Source organism: Bufo gargarizans, chromosome 2 (assembly GCF_014858855.1).
Source record: "Bufo gargarizans isolate SCDJY-AF-19 chromosome 2, ASM1485885v1, whole genome shotgun sequence".
NCBI classification, from domain to species: Eukaryota; Metazoa; Chordata; class Amphibia; order Anura; family Bufonidae; genus Bufo; species Bufo gargarizans.
In genome coordinates this window covers 391682097-391700642 of record NC_058081.1, presented here as the reverse complement: position 1 = coordinate 391700642, position 18546 = coordinate 391682097, and the positions used below count along the sequence as shown (strand labels likewise).

The following is an 18546-nucleotide window of genomic DNA, read 5'->3' as shown; positions in this document are numbered from 1 at the left end:
CAGTTATAATTGCAGATTAGCCGGTTTTTGTCAGGTCCAATTCCTCCACGCCAAACGTATTTCGAAGGTTATCCACCTTCTTCCTCAGTGGCTTTATTGGATCTGACTTTCTGACTGATCTTTATTCATTTCCCTTCCAAAAGGGCTTCATGATACACCTGGAATGGATCCAGAGGATCTGGTATTCTCAAATCAACTCTTCCATCCGTTTTTTCTGGAGTCTTGGGTTCAGAAGGAACATTACCTATCTATTATTTCATTATATCTGACTGCATTTTCATGTTATATAGATATTTATATCCAATAGTGCAATACCTCACCAAGTGATATATCAACCCAGAAACAAATGTCTGAGTATATCCATCTGTACAAACCATCTATGAACTAACAGCAACATCCACCTATGACATTGAGTGAATGACCCCCAAGAGAAATATAGACCTGTTGTACACTATACATATCCTACATCACATTGTATATCTTGAGAGAGGTAGGAGGGGCCACTATGAACAGAAATGACAGTCCTCTCTGCGCCACTCAATACCATGATGGCTGAAGGTATCTGCCTTTACATTCTACAACCATGCTCTTAAAAAAAAAAAAAAAAATTTTTATATTTTCACATTTTAAACACATTTTAACTAATAACATTTTAAGACCAACTTTTTGATCAAAAATATATATTCATTGCATCCCAAATAAAGCTGTATATAGGGAACTCGTGATTTAAGAGCAACCAGTCCATAAGCAACTGATAGTTTGTGATAAACCATGTTGCATATATAAAACCAAAATCGCACTATATCCCCTTGCTCTTATACAATAAAATCACTAAATGCCCATAATTGGTGGAACAAGGTGACAAATGGCTATAGCCAAGTGACTATACTCAGACATTTGTTTCTGGGTTGATGCATCACTTGGTGAGGTATTGCACTATTGGATATAAATATCTATATAACATGAAAATGCAGTCAGAAATAAATGAAAATAATAGATGGGTTCAGAAGGAACATTACCTAAGACTCGACAGCAGAAAAAACGCATGAATACATAAAAAAAAAAAAAAAAAAAAACGCATGAGAACCGCAACAGATGGAAGAGTTGATTTGAGAATACCAGATCCTCTGGATCCATTCCAGGTGTAACATGGAGCCCTTTTGGAAGGGAAATGAATAAAGATCAGTCAGAAAGTCAGATCCAATAAAGCCACTGAGGAAGAAGGTGGATAACCTTCGAAATACGTTTGGCGTGGAGGAATTGGACCTGACAAAAACCGGCTAATCTGCAATTATAACTGCTAGATATCATTTGCTGTATTAAGAAAGCGCTTTCAAAGAAAAAGGAAACTGCAGCTCCTTCGGACATAGTGCGGCATTTTACAGGTGTTACTAGGGAGCCTGTGAGATTTAACCATCTTAGAGACATGTGGAATACCCATTCCAATTAAAGAAATCCACTGTGAACCTGAGCAACTGCAAGACCGGACCGCACAGTATTCTCATTCAGCAGCAGGGCAGGATTGTTATTTATTGCCAAGAGGTAAGCTTACCCTGAATTCATACCACGTGGGACGCCACGGACGGACCACCAGGACTGAGCGTGAGTAACTAAATCAATACTGCTGAAATTGTGATATCTATTGCTGCTTTAAAAAAAAAAAAAAAAAAAAAAAACTTTACCGCATTGCTGCTGTTGAACTAAAACCTTTGCGGATTGTAACATTGAAACACAAGGTTTACTTCCAGAAGCTCCAGGATATTTGCTACACTTTAACAGAAAGATTGAGTTTTAATATTACGGCAACTAGTTAGACGGTCTATTACTATTGTCGAGCTCCCTGAGAATAAGGGACACTATATATGACTTTCCATTGTAACTGAACACTCTTATAATTTGAACACCGTCACATTTATATCCAACACCATATCTTCGCACTTTTATTTCATTATAATCGGCTGTATAACTAACACTAATTATTTGCATCTGCTTTATGATACTGTTTGTCCATCACTCACTGTTTGTATTAACCCCTGTGCACTTTAGATTGAGTTTATTTGATTCACCCAGTATCAGTCACTGTTATAGCTATTGGAGTATAGTCAACCTGCCAGCTTATCTATAGCTAGGACAGACCTTACCTTATACAACATCCACTATCTGACCGGGAAACTAGACCATCCAGCATATTTATCCATTCAATCTACCACATGTTAGATCCAAATTGATGTGATTTCAGTTAACAGTGGACTGTTACTAGATTGAATTGCTTTTTTATCATCTATTGTATTGCATTTTACAGGCCTGCATATTTTTAGGATATTAATGCATCATTTTAATTTTATTCTGTGCATATTAAATAGTGACTAGAATTTTTGTGCCATTTTATATATTGGTATTAATACCCAACATCTCCTATTAAATTATTGTCACTTTACAAATTGTGTGGTCCAGCTATAAGAGTGCCCATTCTTTCTTTTGTTACAATTTTTCCTTGGCTATTGGGGTGTGACATCAGTCTGGTGCACCTTGCCATCTTGAATCGGGGGCAGAGCCGTCCTATATTTTCCTTAGAGATTCCCGTATTAAACTAGTATCCCCTTGTTCTAGTCCCTCGCCGCCCGATCCGCGTCCGCTTGTGGGACCGCGCGGAAAAATCAACGCGGCCTCCCTACCCACTCCCTCCAGGTACCTATCCCCAGGGGTGAGACCCATGCCCTTACCAGTGGAAACCTGTTGCTGGTCAGATATAAGGACAAGAGGGATGTCCTTGTACTGTCCACAATTCACGGTAACGGCATCACCCATGTCACTGTGCGAGGTACCACGGCAATGGTCCTCAAGCCAGATTGCATCGTCGACTACAATCAGTATATTGGAGGAGTTGATCTATCTGATCAAGTCTTCAAGCCATATAATGCCATGCACAAAACCCGGGCATGGTACAAAAAAGTTGTTACAGGTTGCCTTGTAAAACTCTTTTGTGCTGGCCCAGAGAGCTGGAAACACAGGGAAATTCCTTCAGTTCTATGAGGCAGTCCCCAAGGACCTGATCTTTTCTGACCGGGAAAGAGCAGGCCGGAGTACCTCGGGAACTGGAGGCGCCGGATTGTCCCTGGCCAACACTTTCCAGGCATGGTCCTCGATACTGGAAAGAAGGGACGGACCCAAAAAAGTGCAGAGTGTGTCGCAGGAGGGGGATACGGAAGGACACCACCAATCAGTGTGACACATGCCCCGATCATCTGGGCCTCTGCATTGACGGTTGCTTCAGGGAGTACCACACTTCCATGGAGTACTACATTTATAATCCCTTTCCCCAATTTTAATTCCATTTAGCCGCTGACAAATCGGGGAAATTTTTTTTGGGGGTAAAACTAAAATAAAAAGTAGACATATTAGGTATTGCCACGTAAGAATTTTCTCTGTAAAAATACCCCATGACCTAACTCCTCAGATGAACACTGTCAAAAAAAGAAAAAAAAAAAAAAAACACCCCACACACACCAAACACTAGGGAGATACTAAAAGGTTTTGTTTTATAAAAAAGATAATAGTGTAAAACAAATTCATTTTAATAAAAGTAGACATATTAGGTATCGCCGCGACCGTAAGAATCTGTGCTATAAAAATACCCAGTGACCTGACCCCTCAATTGAACACTGTCAAAAAAAAAAAAAAAAACTAACACTGTGCCAAAACAGCAATTCTTCTATTTTAATCCTTTTTTTTTTTCCAGTAACAAAGCAAGGGTTAACAGCCAAACAAAACTTATTTATTACCCTGATTCTACAGTTTACAGAAACACCCCATATGTAATTGTAAACTGCTGTATGACCAAAGGGCACGGCGCAGAAGGAAAGGAACGCCGTGTGGTTTCTGAAAGGCAGATTTTGATGGCTTTTTTTGGCACCATGTCCCATTTGAAGCCCCCCTGATGCACTCCTAGAGTAGAAACTCCATAAAAATGACCCCATCTAAGAAACTACACCCCTCAAGGTATTCAAAACTGATTTTACAAAGTTTATTATCCCCTTTAAGTGTTCAACAGTTTATGGCAAATGGAGATGATATTTCATAATTTCTATTTTTGGTAACCTTGCCTCACAAAAATCTAATATAGAGCAACCAAAAAAATAAAATCATATGTAACCTAAAAATAGTCCCAACAAAACTGCCACCTTGTCCCATGGTTTCCAAAATGGGGTCACTTATGGAGTTTCTACTCTAGGGGTGCAGCAGGGGGGCTTCAAATGTGACATGGTGTAGATAAAATCTGTCTTCCAAAAACCAACACGGCACACCTTTCCCTCTACGTCCTACCGTGTGCCTGTACAGTAGTTTACGGACACATACGTGGTGTTTCCTGCAAACTACAGAATCAGGGCAATAAATAGTGTTTTGTTTGACTGTTAACCATTGCTTTGTTACCGGAAAAAAAAATGGAAAACGTGCCAAAAAAATAATAATTTGAAATTCTCAAATTTCATCTCCATTTGCCAATAACTCTTGTGGAACTCCTAAAGGGTTAAGGCCTCTTTCACACTTGCGTTGTCTGGATCCGGCGTGTACTCCACTTGCCGGAATTACACGCCGGATCCGGAAAAACGCAAGTGTACTGAAAGCATTTGAAGACGGATCTGTCTTCAAAATGCTTTCAGTGTTACTATGGCACCCAGGACGCTATTAAAGTCCTGGTTGCCATAGTAGTAGTGGGGAGCGGGGGAGCAGCATACTTGCCATCCGTGCGGCTCCCGGGGCGCTCCAGAATGACGTCAGAGCGCCCCATGCGCATGGATGACGTGTCCATGCGATCACGTGATCCATGCGCTTGGGGCGCCCTGACGTCACTCTGGAGCGCCCCGGGAGCCGCACGGATGGTAAGTATGCTGCTCCCCGATCCCCACTGCACTTTACCATGGCTGCCAGGACTTTAGCGTCCCGGCAGCCATGGTAACCATTGAGAAAAAGCTAAACGTCGCATCCGGCAATGCGTCGAAACGACGTTTAGCTTAAGGCCGGATCCGGATCAATGCCTTTCAATGGGCATTCATTCCGGATCCGGCCTTGCGGCAAGTGTTCCGGATTTTTGGCCGGAGCAAAAAGCGCAGCATGCTGCGCTATTTGCTGCGGCCAAAAAACGTTCCGTTCCGGAATGCATTAGGGAAATCCTGATCAGTATTCTTCCGGCATAGAGCCCCGACGACGGAACTCTATGCCGGAAGACTATAACGCAGGTGTGAAAGAGCCCTAACAAAGTTTGTAAAATCAGTTTTGAATACCCTGAGGGGTGGAGTTTCTTAGATGGGGTTTCTACTCTAAGGGTGCATCAGGGGGGCTTCAAATGGGACATAGTGTAAATAAACCAGTCCAGCAAAATCTGCCTTCCAAAAACCACACGGCGCATCTTTCCCTCTACACCCTACCGTGTGCCTGTACAGACGTTTACGGCCACATATGGGGCGTTTCTGCAAACTACAGAATCAGGTCAATAAATATAGTGTTTTGTTTGGCTTTGTTAACCCTTGCTTTGTAACTGGAAAAAAAAATTAGATTAAAAACAACCAAAAAATAAAATCTAAATTCTGAAATTTTATCTTTATTTGCCATTACCTCTTATAGAACAGCTAAAGGGTTAACGATGTTTGTAAAATCGGTTTTGAATACCTTGAAAACCTTTTGGATGGTTTTATTATGTAAGCCTCACAAAGTGACTTCAGACCTGAACTGGTCCTTAAAAAGTGGGTTTTTGAAAATTGCAAGATTTGCTTCTAAACTTCTAAGCCTTGTAATATCCCCAAAAAATAAAATGTAAGTAGACATAAAGGGAATGTAAAGTAATGTAATACGTATTACTATGTATTATAGAAGTAGAGAAATTGAAACTTGAACATTTTTCCAGATTTTTGGTAAATTTGGTATTTTTTTTTATAAATAAAAAAATGATTTATTTTTAACTCCATTTTAGGCTACTTTCACACTAGCGTTCGTCGGTCCGCTCGTGAGCTCCGTTTGAAGGAGCTCACGAGCGGACCCGAACGCAGCCGTCCAGCCCTGATGCAGTCTGAATGGAGCGGATCCGCTCAGACTGCATCAGTCTGGCGGCGTTCAGCCTCCGCTCCGCTCGCCTCCGCACGGACAGGCGGACAGCTGAACGCTGCTTGCAGCGTTCGGGTGTCCGCCTGGCCGTGCGGATCCGTCCAGACTTACAATGTAAGTCAATGGGGACGGATCCGTTCAAGCGGATCCGTCCTCCATTGACTTTACATTGAAAGTCTGGACGGATCCGTCCGAGGCTATTTTCACACTTAGCTTTTTTTTTTGCCATTTTAATGCAGACGGATCCGTTCTGAAAGGAGCCTCCGTCTGCATTATTATGAGCGGATCCGTTCAGAACGGATCCGCCCGAACGCTAGTGTGAAAGTAGCCTTACCAGTGTCACGAAGTACAATATGTGACGGGGGGAAATCAGAATGGCCTGGATAATTAAAAGCGTTTTAAAGTGACACTGGTCAGATTTGCAAAACAAGGGGCTAAACTTTGCATTTTTTTTTTTTTTGTCCCAATAGGATACATAAGGGGGCCACTTTTTAGCGTATGTGTGCCGGAGATTTGCGCCACAACCTGGTATAAAAAAAAAAAAAAAAAAAAAAAAAAAAAAAAAAAAAAAAAAAAAAAAAAAAAAAAAACACAAAATATTTAAAATCTCAAATTTCTTTAGTATAGAGCAGGGGTGGCAAACCTGAGGCTCTTCAGCTGTTGCAAAACTGCAACTCCCATCATGCCCAGACAGTCTACAGGTATCAGCCTACAGCAGGGCATGGTGGGAGTTGTAGTTTAACAGCTGGTAGTAAGGATACATTAGTAAGTGCCTTGTATTAACTTTCTCTACATAATAAAGCCACTTGCTGAAGTGAGACAACCCCTTTTAAGACCTCCACTTAATGCAGTGTTATTTAGAGGAAAGGATCTTGGATGGCCTCTGGTACTTTACAAACTGCAGAAAATGAGATTATATATATATATTTATATATATATATATATATATATATATATATATATATATATATATATATATATATATATATATATATATATATATATATATATATATATATATTAAAAAGTTGATGTACCACATGACTTCCGATTGCGGAAAACTACTTACCTGGAGAAACAGCGCACACACACCAGCTCTTCTATGTCCCAAAGACTGACAAGTGCGTCTGCGCTGCCAGTTGCAAAATACTTTCCAGTCGGGTCAAACTTTATACAAATGCAATTTGAAGGGTGAGCATTAATCGACTGAATTGGCTTGAGCTCTGGATAACTGGAATACAGGAAAAATATTCATAAGTTAGGGAGAAGACCACAAGATATTCGCTGCTGAAGCTGAGAACAGCATATATACACACTATTATATATACACAGACAGTATCACCTGTACACCAGAAATCTGGCCTCAGAAAGTCACAAAGTTTGGTGCACGCCATAATTAAGGGGTTGTGTAGAGTGTCTGTATTGATAACCTATCCCCAGGATAGGTCATCAATATCAGATTGGCAGGGATCAACACCCGGCACCCCCGTTAACTGTTTGAATAGGAGGCCGCGGTCCATGCGAGCGCTACTTCCTCTTCATTACACTGCTCATCGTCTCGGCGGTGTAATTACAAGTTCTGGCTCCATTCACTTGAATGGAGCAAGTGCTTGTACTTACACTACGACACCACTACAGGGGGAGACAGCACATAGTGTAATGCCGCATGGAGCGCCGCCTCCTCTTCTAACAGCATAATGGCGAGATACCGGGTTTTGGACCCCTACTGAATAGTTATTGATTACCTATCCTGAGGACAGGTCATCAATACAAACAGGCTGCACAACCCCTTTAAGGAAAATGTTGTGACTTTTTGGAATTCCTCTTCTGTACCCTGTATTACATGATTACTAAGCCACAATGTTTCATTCACTGTGATGTAGAAACCCATAAATCTACTAAATGTCATGACCATGTAAAGGTTCATCACTATGAATGACAGCTCACGGCAGTCTTATACAAATGGATTCTGTCACTGAGAGTTGGCTTACCCGATTGTGGATGCAATAGCCATCTATTAAAAGCGAGCTGAACTGAAACTCCCTGTATGATGGATATCAGATGATGACATTTTATGTACTTCCCACTTCAGATAGTGTATTCATGGTGTTAAAGCAGAATCTGGACTGTCACTCCAACAGAGCTGAGGTGGTAAAGGAAAGCACTTGCTGCCAGCAAACCAAAGATGGTGGCTAAAACGTGTATATAGCTACATTGATGACATATTACTACATTGATGGCATATCAAGGACAGTCACGGTACCTCAGAATGTTAATGCAGCCATTCCCATTCGTAAGAAAGAACATATTATTATCATTGTTCCAGGAGATTTCATTGACCTCAAACTTGAACTGCTCCTCTGCTCTAGGGCGATGGGTTTTTACATCTATAAAGGTGACAACATCGTCCTTATTTCCTACTGCAATGGTCTGACCGTCTGGGCTCCAGCAGATATTTATATTTTCACCTAAAGACAAGAAGACAGAATTATATATTAGCTGTAGTGAAACAGAAAGTAAGGCTGGGCGACTAATTAGATTGCCTTTGAAGATTCTGTGTAAAAAAAAAAAAAAAAAAAAAAAGAATTGCCAAATCGATTTAGCCCTCCAAGTCACTTACAATCTAGTATGTGCACATGTGTAGCAACCCCTGCATTGCCAGTCTACAGATGTGTAGCATATTGTTTCTAAGCACTTAGACTCTAAGGTAATGGACCATGCATAGTTCCTTTGGAATTCAGCTTTTCTACCACTCACAACTTATCACTAATCACCTACCACCATCTTGTGGGGATTCTAAGTCACTGCAACACCCATCCTCACAATAGGTTTTGACTTTAAAGCTACAATGCCTTACTGAATTGACCTGCACCAGCATGACACCTTTGTTAGCATTAAACTGGCTTAGGCTAGCCTCACACTAGCGCTGAACATCAGCAGGAAGTTGCCTGGATCCGGCCCGCCCCATTAACTATGAAAGGGACCACTGCAACCAGGCAAATATGCAGAGAATCGGACGGACAAAAGCGCTGCCGGATCCAGACAGCTTGGGCAGGATGCTCCCTTCTGGAAAAGTCTGCCCGAGATGTCAAGTACTAGTCTGAAACTAGCCGTACTCATTAACTAAAATGACTTCAAATTCACAGAAAAAAAAAAAAAAAAAAAAAAAAAAAAAGTCTAGGCAGAGGTCCCGTCATATTCTCCCAGAAGTCTTCTGTACTCCACAACCCCGAGAAATCAGAATTCCAATACGGGAATACAAATTCACAGATACCATCTAAACTTGAACTGCATTTGATCCCAGTGAACTCTATGCCAACATAAAACAGCTTTTTCCAACAGAACTTTTTAAGGCAGTTGCACATTTTACCAAACGGCTACAGGGCTTAGGTTACCAAGTTGGAAGATAAAATTATTGAAGTAGCTAATGCAATGGAGGAGGACAAGTCTCATCTGAATGACCATCTTATCAGAATGGATGTGTTGAAACAAATTGGAGGATCTAGAAAAATCGCAGTTAGAGAGCAAACATAGGCTTTCCCTGGAACCTAATCACTGATCTATAGCTTACTGTTTTTAATGTTTTCTGGGCCCTCTTACCTCAAGCGGACCCAATGATACTTAGAATGGATCATATTCATAGTACACTTTGCCACCCTAGGAATCCTAACGTACCAAGAAATATTATCCCAAGATAAGTGACCAGCGCCTAGTGGCAGCTTGCAATTTAAAGCCTCACTTTGGTGTCTATTCCTCAGTACAATGGTTTTTCAGAGGGCCTACAACTTTAGAGAGACGCCGAGCCATGTACCCAGTGACCATAGTCCTACATAGAGCCCAAATTCTATACCTGAGGATTCCAGTTTCATGTTGCCTGCAAGACTGTAAACCACAAGTATCTGATTAACAAACAACTAAAGAAAGGATGCCATATTCTACGACAGTGCATCTCTATTGATCAAGCAACTATCTCCAACCTATTGCCTCAATGACTGGCTAGATTGTGGCAAATTAAAAGGCAGCACAACCCATAAGCGACGAGATCTCGTAGACCAGTTCCACCCTCTTCATCTTCATAGTTTAGCAGCAGTCTTCTGATGTCTAAAATGCATCCATGCAGTAAAGCATGTCCACACATTACTGGCCAACACTCTGTCTATTTAGTTTGGGCACTCAACACCCTATTTTGGTCTATTCAATGTTTGTAGACATCAGTTTTGTTTTTATGAGGCTGTACGTAATTAATTCATGGTGGCTGTAGGCACTTGCCTGCCTGACCGTTTCCGGTGTTCTCTGCATTTTTTGATGTTACACTGATTTTGGGGCTCCACCTACTCTACCAATATAGTCTGGTGATAGCCTTATGAAAACATTTTCTGTTATACAGCAGGCCTACAAATATTACTGGACTTGTCTCCTGATTCCTAATATTCTCTTCTTTTGCTTTGGCGTTTGACAGTCTACTCTGTTTATTTCATCTTTACGTTTGCTGTCTTGCACCTCCCCTCCATTCACCCTTGGCCATTGCCTGTTTGCTTTAGATGCCCGTAGTGTCTTTGATGTGCTGTTGGTCTTGTGAGTCCAATTTGGCCAACTTTATGACAGGCTTCACCTTTTTACCTAGTTTGATGACAGCCTATTGATGCCCGAAGTACCACAAAAGTTGTCCTGTAGTACAGTAGGTCTACACTCATCACTCCTTAATCTATTGGATATCTGTAAATGCCATTTCTGTTTTTGTGTTGTTATATCTGATCACTGTATGGTGGCTGTGGTGCAGCTCCAATTTGCCCCGTGTTGTCAGCCTGACTGCCTTGGGCACGCAGTATTTGTGATGTTATATTGGTCTCGGGGGTCCACTGCAGCCACCTTCATAATATATGTTCCACTCATTCCCTTTCATTTTTGTAACACTGGTCATTAGTAGGAGCCTTGCACTATTTTTTTTCTTACATACACAAATCTCTAGACAACACTTATTACAATAATTAATATACCATGTGTAGAATTATCTCATAATGGAAAAGCTTTTAATTCTCAATGTGGCAGCCTTAAACCTGACATTATACTGTATGCATTCAGGAATCTCATTTTACTCCAACCTCCTAAATATTTTCATCACAGATATATCCTATTATCGTATGGCCCATTTCATTCCAAAAGCAGTGGAGTGGCCATTTCCATTAAGAATTCCTTACCATTTGAAAATGAATGTACTATTATAGATCCTTAAGGAAGATATATTATTGTGGTTGGTCAGTGTTTCACTCATCGCCTGTGCCTCAATTCTTATGCTCCCAATGAACAACCAGTTTCCTTTTTTACGTAATTTGGGTGTAGAAGTTGAACAGCTTCAATTCAAAAGAATGGAACTGCAGAATGGAACCTCTTCAGATGTGATCCCCTGCTACCAATTGGGCTTAGAGTTGTTGCGATACCAAATTTTTGATTCGGTTTCGATACCATGAAAAAGTATTGCGATACTCGATACCACGCAAAAAAAAAAAACCAAACAAACAAAAAAAGCCACGTGCATTCCTCATTTTTAAAAATGGCGAATCACGCAGTTTTTATTTTATTTTTTCTGTTCCGGCATTCACCACCTAGATTTTTTTTTATATTTTAATAGTTTGGACTTTTCTGACGTGGCGACGTAATATGTTTATTATTTATATATTTTATATGTGAAATTGGGAAAAGGGGGTGATTTATACTTCATATTTTAGTGTTTTTTTTTACACTTTTTATTTAATAACTATTTCCCCCCCTTAGGGGCTAGAACCTGGGATCTTTCATCCCTTTTCCTATTCAGCCTGATAGATCTCTATCAGGGTGAATAGGACTTCACACTGTCCCTGCTGCTCTGTGCTTTGTGCACACAGCATCAGGGATGTTACCATGGCAACCAGGGCTTCTGTAGCGTCCTGGCTGCCATGGTAACCGATCGGAGCCCCAGGCTTACACAGCTGGGGCTCCGATCAGAAGCTGCCACTGCACCACCAATGAGGGGAGGGGAGGGGAGAGGTCCCTGATTTTAATACTGGGGGGTTGAGATGGGCCAGCGCACTGTGCCACCAATGATTTTAATGGGTTGGGGGGCACACTGCACCACCAATGATAATTACCCCTTTATACAGGAGGCGGGTACTGGCAGATCAGCGGCAGTTAACTGCCGCTGATCGCAGCTCCCTGTCAGGGGCAGGGTGCCGGCAATGCGATTCTGCTGCCAGCACCCGCCTCCTGTATGTGTTAAAGACTGACTACTATACGGGACTCCAGACTTTCACTATCAGGCCACACAGAGCGGCGCCCAGCGATGTCTCAGCACTCACCATTAGTCCTGGGCGCCGCTCCGTTCGCCTGCAGTGCTCCATTACTGTCTCCTCTCCTGCTCCACATGCTGCTGATTACTATCGGAGCGATGGGAGGAGACATCAGCTTCACTAGTGGGCGTTCCTTCTCCCTGGCTGTAGCGCTGTCCAATCGCAGCGCAGGGAAAAGGAACGCCCACTAGTGAAGCTGATGTCTCCTCCCATCGCTCCGATAGTAATCAGCAGCATGTGGAGCAGGAGAGGAGACAGTAATGGGGCACTGCGGGCGAACGGAGCGGCGCCCAGGACTAATGGTGAGTGCTGAGACATCGCTGGGCGCCGCTCTGTGTGGAAATAAACCTATCATTGGTGGCGCAGTGCGCCCGCCCCTCCTCCGCCCGCCCCTCTCTTCTCATTGCCGCCTTTCCTCCGTGGTGCCGCCCCTCCTCCGCCCCTCTCTTCTCATTGCCGCCCCTCCTCCATGGTGCCGCCCCTCTCTTCTCATTGCCGCCCCTCCTCCGCCCCTCTCTTCTCATTGGTGGCAGCAGCAGCAGCACAGGGGGGGAGGGAGGACAGCTTCCTTCTCCCCGTGCTGCTGAGAGAACATGAGCGCGCCGATAGCAGCGCGCTCATGTTCAGAGATACTAGACTGCGCAGAAGCGCAGCCCAGTATCGAAAAAACGGAAATCCCGGTATCGTATCGATACCGGGACAAAAGTATCGATTGGGTATCGAAATTTCGATACCCGCAACAACCCTAATTGGGCTGCTCATAAATCAGTCATTAGGAGGTGCCATCATAGATGAGGCTTCCCGTTTGAAAAAAAGGAATGCAAAAGTACAGAAAGACTTAGAATATAAAACTACCCAGAGACAACCCACTTTGTATCTAACTAAGGTTAACTCCAACTTGCTACCCTCTTAGGCTCCTTTCACACTAGCGTTCGTCGGTCCGCTCGTGAGCTCTGTTTGAAGGAGCTCACGAGCGGACCCGAACGCCTCCGTCCAGCCCTGATGCAGTCTGAATGGATGCGGATCCGCTCAGACTGCAGCAGTCTGGCGGCGTTCAGCCTCCGCTCCGCTCGGCCAGGCGGACAGCTGAACGCTGCTTGCAGCGTTCAGCTGTCCGCCTGGCCGTGCGGATCTGTTCAGACTTACAATGTAAGTCAATGGGAACGGATCCGCTCAGGCATCTTGCGCACTTAGAAATTTGTCTAAGTTATTAATGCAGACGGATCCGTACTGAACGGAGCCTCCGTCTGCATTAATATGATCGGATCCGTTCAGAACGGATCCGATCAAGCGCAAGTGTGAAAGTAGCCTTACATCGCACTGAGAAAGCACTTTGTTGAATTTAACAAACTGGCTCATAAACCAGACAAGAAGTCTTCTGCTCATCTATGTACTGTCTTAATACCGTTTAAACACTGCACCACCCCCTCCATTGCTTCCCTGTGAGATTATTTTTCCCTAAACGTAAGAGGAAATGTGTCACCAAAATTGTTATCTGCCAGTTAAAACCAGATAGTGACACATATCCTTTTTCATTCCGTTTCATGAACATGTTTAGGGGGGCAGCCATCTTGCCTGAGCTGTTCTTAACAGCATTTAGAAAGCATTAAGAAAATTGCATTATGGCAGCCCTATGGGCCATAGACACAATGGTCAGGAGGGGACAATTGAGTTCTACGGGAGAGTTTTCTGGAATAGCTCAGTGACCTGTGCAGAGGCCATTATACAAGGAAAGAATAGATAAGCTTTTGACAATCGCCTATTGTGAATGGTGGATCTTATCTATACACAGAGGTGATATCAGGCAGGATTAGAATGACAAACAAGCAGATAACTGCAGTAAAGTAATCTGTACAGACCAAGAAGTGGTGCTTATTATTAGGCTTAGTGGCCAGTATGAAAACTGCAGGATTTTATGGTTTTCACTTCATTATAGACACCGACATAGGCTTTAAAAATCCTTGAAAATATTTAAAAATATGCAAAACATAAATTTAAATAGGTCATTTTCTAATAATACATTCCCTTTAAAAATCACTCCTTATTAACCGCTCTTAGTACACAGGGGAGATGCTATCAGTGAACGAGAGCATTCTCTGTATAAGTGTATAGGAACTTCCCTGTGACAGACCTCAGAACCTTCAGGAGGCCCATGGCTAGCATAGAAACTAGAGGCCTCCCCTTAATCTAGGCATGGGAAGTAATTTGGTCCTCTGCCTCTGGGTTTCTGCTGTGTAAAACAGGAGGTAACCAGTGGTTACAGTGCCCATTCAGCTTCTGAATGGGCACCATCTTTGAAAACACAAAATCTGCCATACATTCATGTATTTTAGCTGAAAGTAAAAGTGTAAACTTCGATAAGTTTACTAAGAATTATTAAAGACAATTTTGTTTTTATGACATACATTTTGCGCTATTAGTGACATAACCTTAAGCCTCATGCACATGACCGTATGTATTTTGCGGTCCCAAAAAACGGATCCGCCAAAAAACAGATGACATCCGTGTGCATTTCGTATTTTGCGGAACGGAACAGCTGGCCCCTAATAAAACAGTCCTATCCTTGTCTGTAATGCGGACAATAGAACATGTTCTATTTTTTTTGATGAACGAAAACTTCAGTTTTTTGTGGACCCATTAAAATGAATGGTTCTGCATACAGTCTGCAAAAAACAAAAACACATTTGTGTACATGAGCCCTTATTCTACTGCTCAATACAATAACAGCCATGTCAAATTGACATAATTAATTATGTTTTACAACTTCAATTTTTTTTAAAAAAATTAAAGTCTGAAAATATTTTTTCCCCCACCATATTCTGCCACCTATTTATATTCAGAGGAGCTTAAAAACATAAAAAACAGATACTCAACCTCACTGACCCCCCCCCCCCCCCCCCCCCCCGCCCTCTCATCTCTTCATTTCCTATCCTGGCTCAAGACACGACAAGAAAGGCCAACCTCTAGCTTCAGCCTATAAACACAGGGCATACTGGATACTCACCTTTTGTGGTGACAGTAGTAATGCACCTCTCAGATCTAACATCCCATATACGTATAGTCTTGTCACCTGATGCAGTGACAAAGAGGTCTGGGTTTGTAGGATGCCAGCAGAGTTGATCGACGCTATCGCCATGACCACGATAATTATTCTCTCTTATCTGCAATTGAAAAATAAAATGATCAAAACTTTACATCCATCTGCTGAACGTTCTACAGATCTATCTGTATTTCAGCCACTGCTTCAGGACCATCGGCATTTATGTATCCATTATATGAACATACAGTACTTGTCACTGATGTCCAACCTTCACCATCACTGCCGCCGCCACCCCCCCCCCCCCTCTCTCTTCTGGACAACCAATGCCTATACTAGGTTAAAGGGATTTTCCAGGAGTTTAATAATAATGACCATTAATATGAACTTGATGCTATTGGAAAATGTTTGTTTTTATGAACCTGCAGACCAGCCATCAAACCCAGAGGAGAACATTTTCTTGGCATTGAAAATTTTTTAACAAGAAATGTTAACTGTTTAAGTTCAATGTGACCCAATTCCATTCTACGCTCATGGGGTACAATGACCTCGGGTAATACTTCATCTACATCAAGAGGGGTTTTATGTAATAAATGTGTTTTAAGAGCTATAGAGAACTAAAACTGCACAGGGAGGAGACAGGTATAGATATTACAATAGGCAAGCTTATTAGCATAGCAGTAGGCTTCCCAAGTAGTAGTGGGTAAAGCGGTTTTCTGCTGAGGAGAGAATTAAAAGTTCTGGGTGATGGCAGATTATCCTCATAAATCCCTGCAAACTTTGTTAGAATTTGGATCGGATCCTCCCTGTCTATCACAGTGACAGCAGAGATAATAGTCAGTGCCATGATAGCCTTTGTGATGCTTAGAACAGAAGCTACCCAGGAGCAGCCGTCGCCATCTTGCAGCCCATGGACCAGGAGGAAGACAGTTGAGCTGGGGGAGCACTGCCTCCCTGCTTGTTTGAGGAGTTGTAAGATCTCATCCTCAAGCTGATGGTTTAACAGTGGCAGAGTCTGATTTCAATATTTAATTAGAGCAGCCTTTTGAGATGGATATAATTTGTGATAAAGTCTACAGAATCTTAAGCAGCACCACTTACAGATATGTCCCACTGGGGACAAGTAGACAGGCAGTAACCATTTATAGCCCTTTAAAAGGGTTGTTGATCTTTCTCCATTTTCTAACCACCAGCGAGGCCAGATCCACGTCTTACCCATGCGTCACAGGACCCAGTGAACCAATGCATGGGCAGCACGCAATCACACCAAATGATGACCCCCAGGACCTGTAGCGATGGAGCCAGAACCCCTCTCCCTGTGTACAGAGAATTCCTCCATATATACACACAGGCACATACAACATGCCATGATAGGCACACAGAACCTGAGCCTAAAGAGGGCACATGTAGACTCAGCTCGGCAGGCAGAGGACAGACACATGCAGTCTCACCAGCCGGTCCTTCTCCAGCAAAAACACACAGGCCGTCTTATCGAAGGAGCCAGATGCCAGGCGTCTTCCATCACAGCTCCAGGCCACCGAGTGCACCTTAGCGGTGTGTGCAGGGAACTCCCGGGTCTTGCTGTTCGCTTTAAAGTGTTCCTGCAGCGCTGCCGCCATGGTGACCTGGAGACGCCGGCTAATGACGTCACTCCTAGGCGCCGCAGCGCCAAGGCAACCACAGCAAGCACTTCCGGGTTATCACAGCTGGACGAATGAGCCTCTGAATGGAGGCGGGACTAGGCTGTGTGTGACTACACCACGGTTCTCTACTCTGTGTGTGTGTATGTATGTATATATATATACACACACACCCCTATAACACTCATAATTTGTCAAAATGATTGTATCTCTTTATGGGAAAAGCATAATTTGTTTTAATCAGGACATTTTTTGTTTTTTTCATCAGCCATACCCTTTTTTAAATGGCATCACCTTAGGTTCATATAATGTATTGAATAAAGTTGTCTACATTTCTCTCTGAATACAGGATAGCTGATAAACATTGTACGTTTGGAGGTCCAACCACTGGGACCCCATGCGATCCAGAGAATGGTAGATGCCTAATTCCCCTCTATGATTGGAGTGGTAGTGCACATTTCAATCCACCATGGAGCAACATGCCACACCAATGCACAATTAAAGGGGTTTTCCAGGATTTTAATATTGATGATCTTGTGGATAGGTAGTCAATATTAAAATCCTGGAAAAAAAACCCTATAAGGGATCACTGAGTCCCAGCAGTCATACCCCCCACAATCTTATATTTATCACCTAGCATGTGGATAGGTTATAAATAGTTTTCGTGGGATAACCCCTTTTATCTGTCACCATATATCTCGCTATGAAACCATCTTATGCGCAAGATGCTCACTTGTGAATACTTTCTAATGGTGTTTGTCCTATTTACATCGGTGGTCCCATAATGGAGAAACTAGGCTTTTTTTTTTCCTTTTTTCAAATTAGACCTTGAGGGTAACGAGGGCAGTGCCATTGCACCTTGCTGCACCCGAGGCTCCTCTCCTTTTCATTCCTGGCCGCACTCCCACTACTTTGACTGACAGGTCAATGCAGTGACATATTCACACCTGGCCCCGAAGTCTTGATTGTTCGCTGTACTGTTTGGCGCAGGCGTAATACAGCAAGTGGAGCTCTGGATCAAATACTTTACAGTCCAATCTTTGAAGGATGAAATAGTGCGGCACTCACCATAAAATCCTTTCTTTATTCATGAATCCGCGAAATACATAGGCTTTGAAGTGCAAGATGCCATTTTGCACTGACTGCGCCTGTGGAAGTGCAATCAGTTCGAAATAGCTGTCGCTTCTGTTTAGCATCTTGCACTTCAAAGCCTATGTATTTTATTGATTCATAAAGAAAGATTTTTATGGTGAGTTCGGCATTGTTTCATCTTTTGAAGATTGGTCAGTACATCTTCACTGCCTGGCCATGTCGGTCAAAGTTGTAGGGGCGCAGCTGGGAAGGACAAGGAGAAGGGCCTTGGTTGTAGCGGGGTGCAACAGCACTGCCCTTGTTGCACCCAGTGGCTATGAATAAAATGCCTACTCCAAAATGGAGCCAGCAATGG

General features: G+C 42.7%; 1 protein-coding gene across 1 annotated transcript in view; it reads right to left on the bottom strand.

Moving 5' to 3' along the window:
* The window catches only part of THOC3 (THO complex 3), a 40314-nt gene extending 23217 nt beyond the window's left edge, over positions 1 to 17097 (bottom strand). Inside the window, exons 1-4 of the mRNA XM_044277767.1 lie at positions 16911 to 17097; positions 15427 to 15583; positions 8363 to 8567; positions 7169 to 7330 (exon numbers count right to left, since the gene is read on the bottom strand). Of these exons, the coding sequence (XP_044133702.1) occupies positions 7169 to 7330; positions 8363 to 8567; positions 15427 to 15583; positions 16911 to 17078 (692 nt within the window). The 5' untranslated portion in view covers positions 17079 to 17097. The remainder of the gene's footprint in view (positions 1 to 7168; positions 7331 to 8362; positions 8568 to 15426; positions 15584 to 16910) is intronic.
* Between the last annotated feature and the right edge of the window lie 1449 nt (positions 17098 to 18546).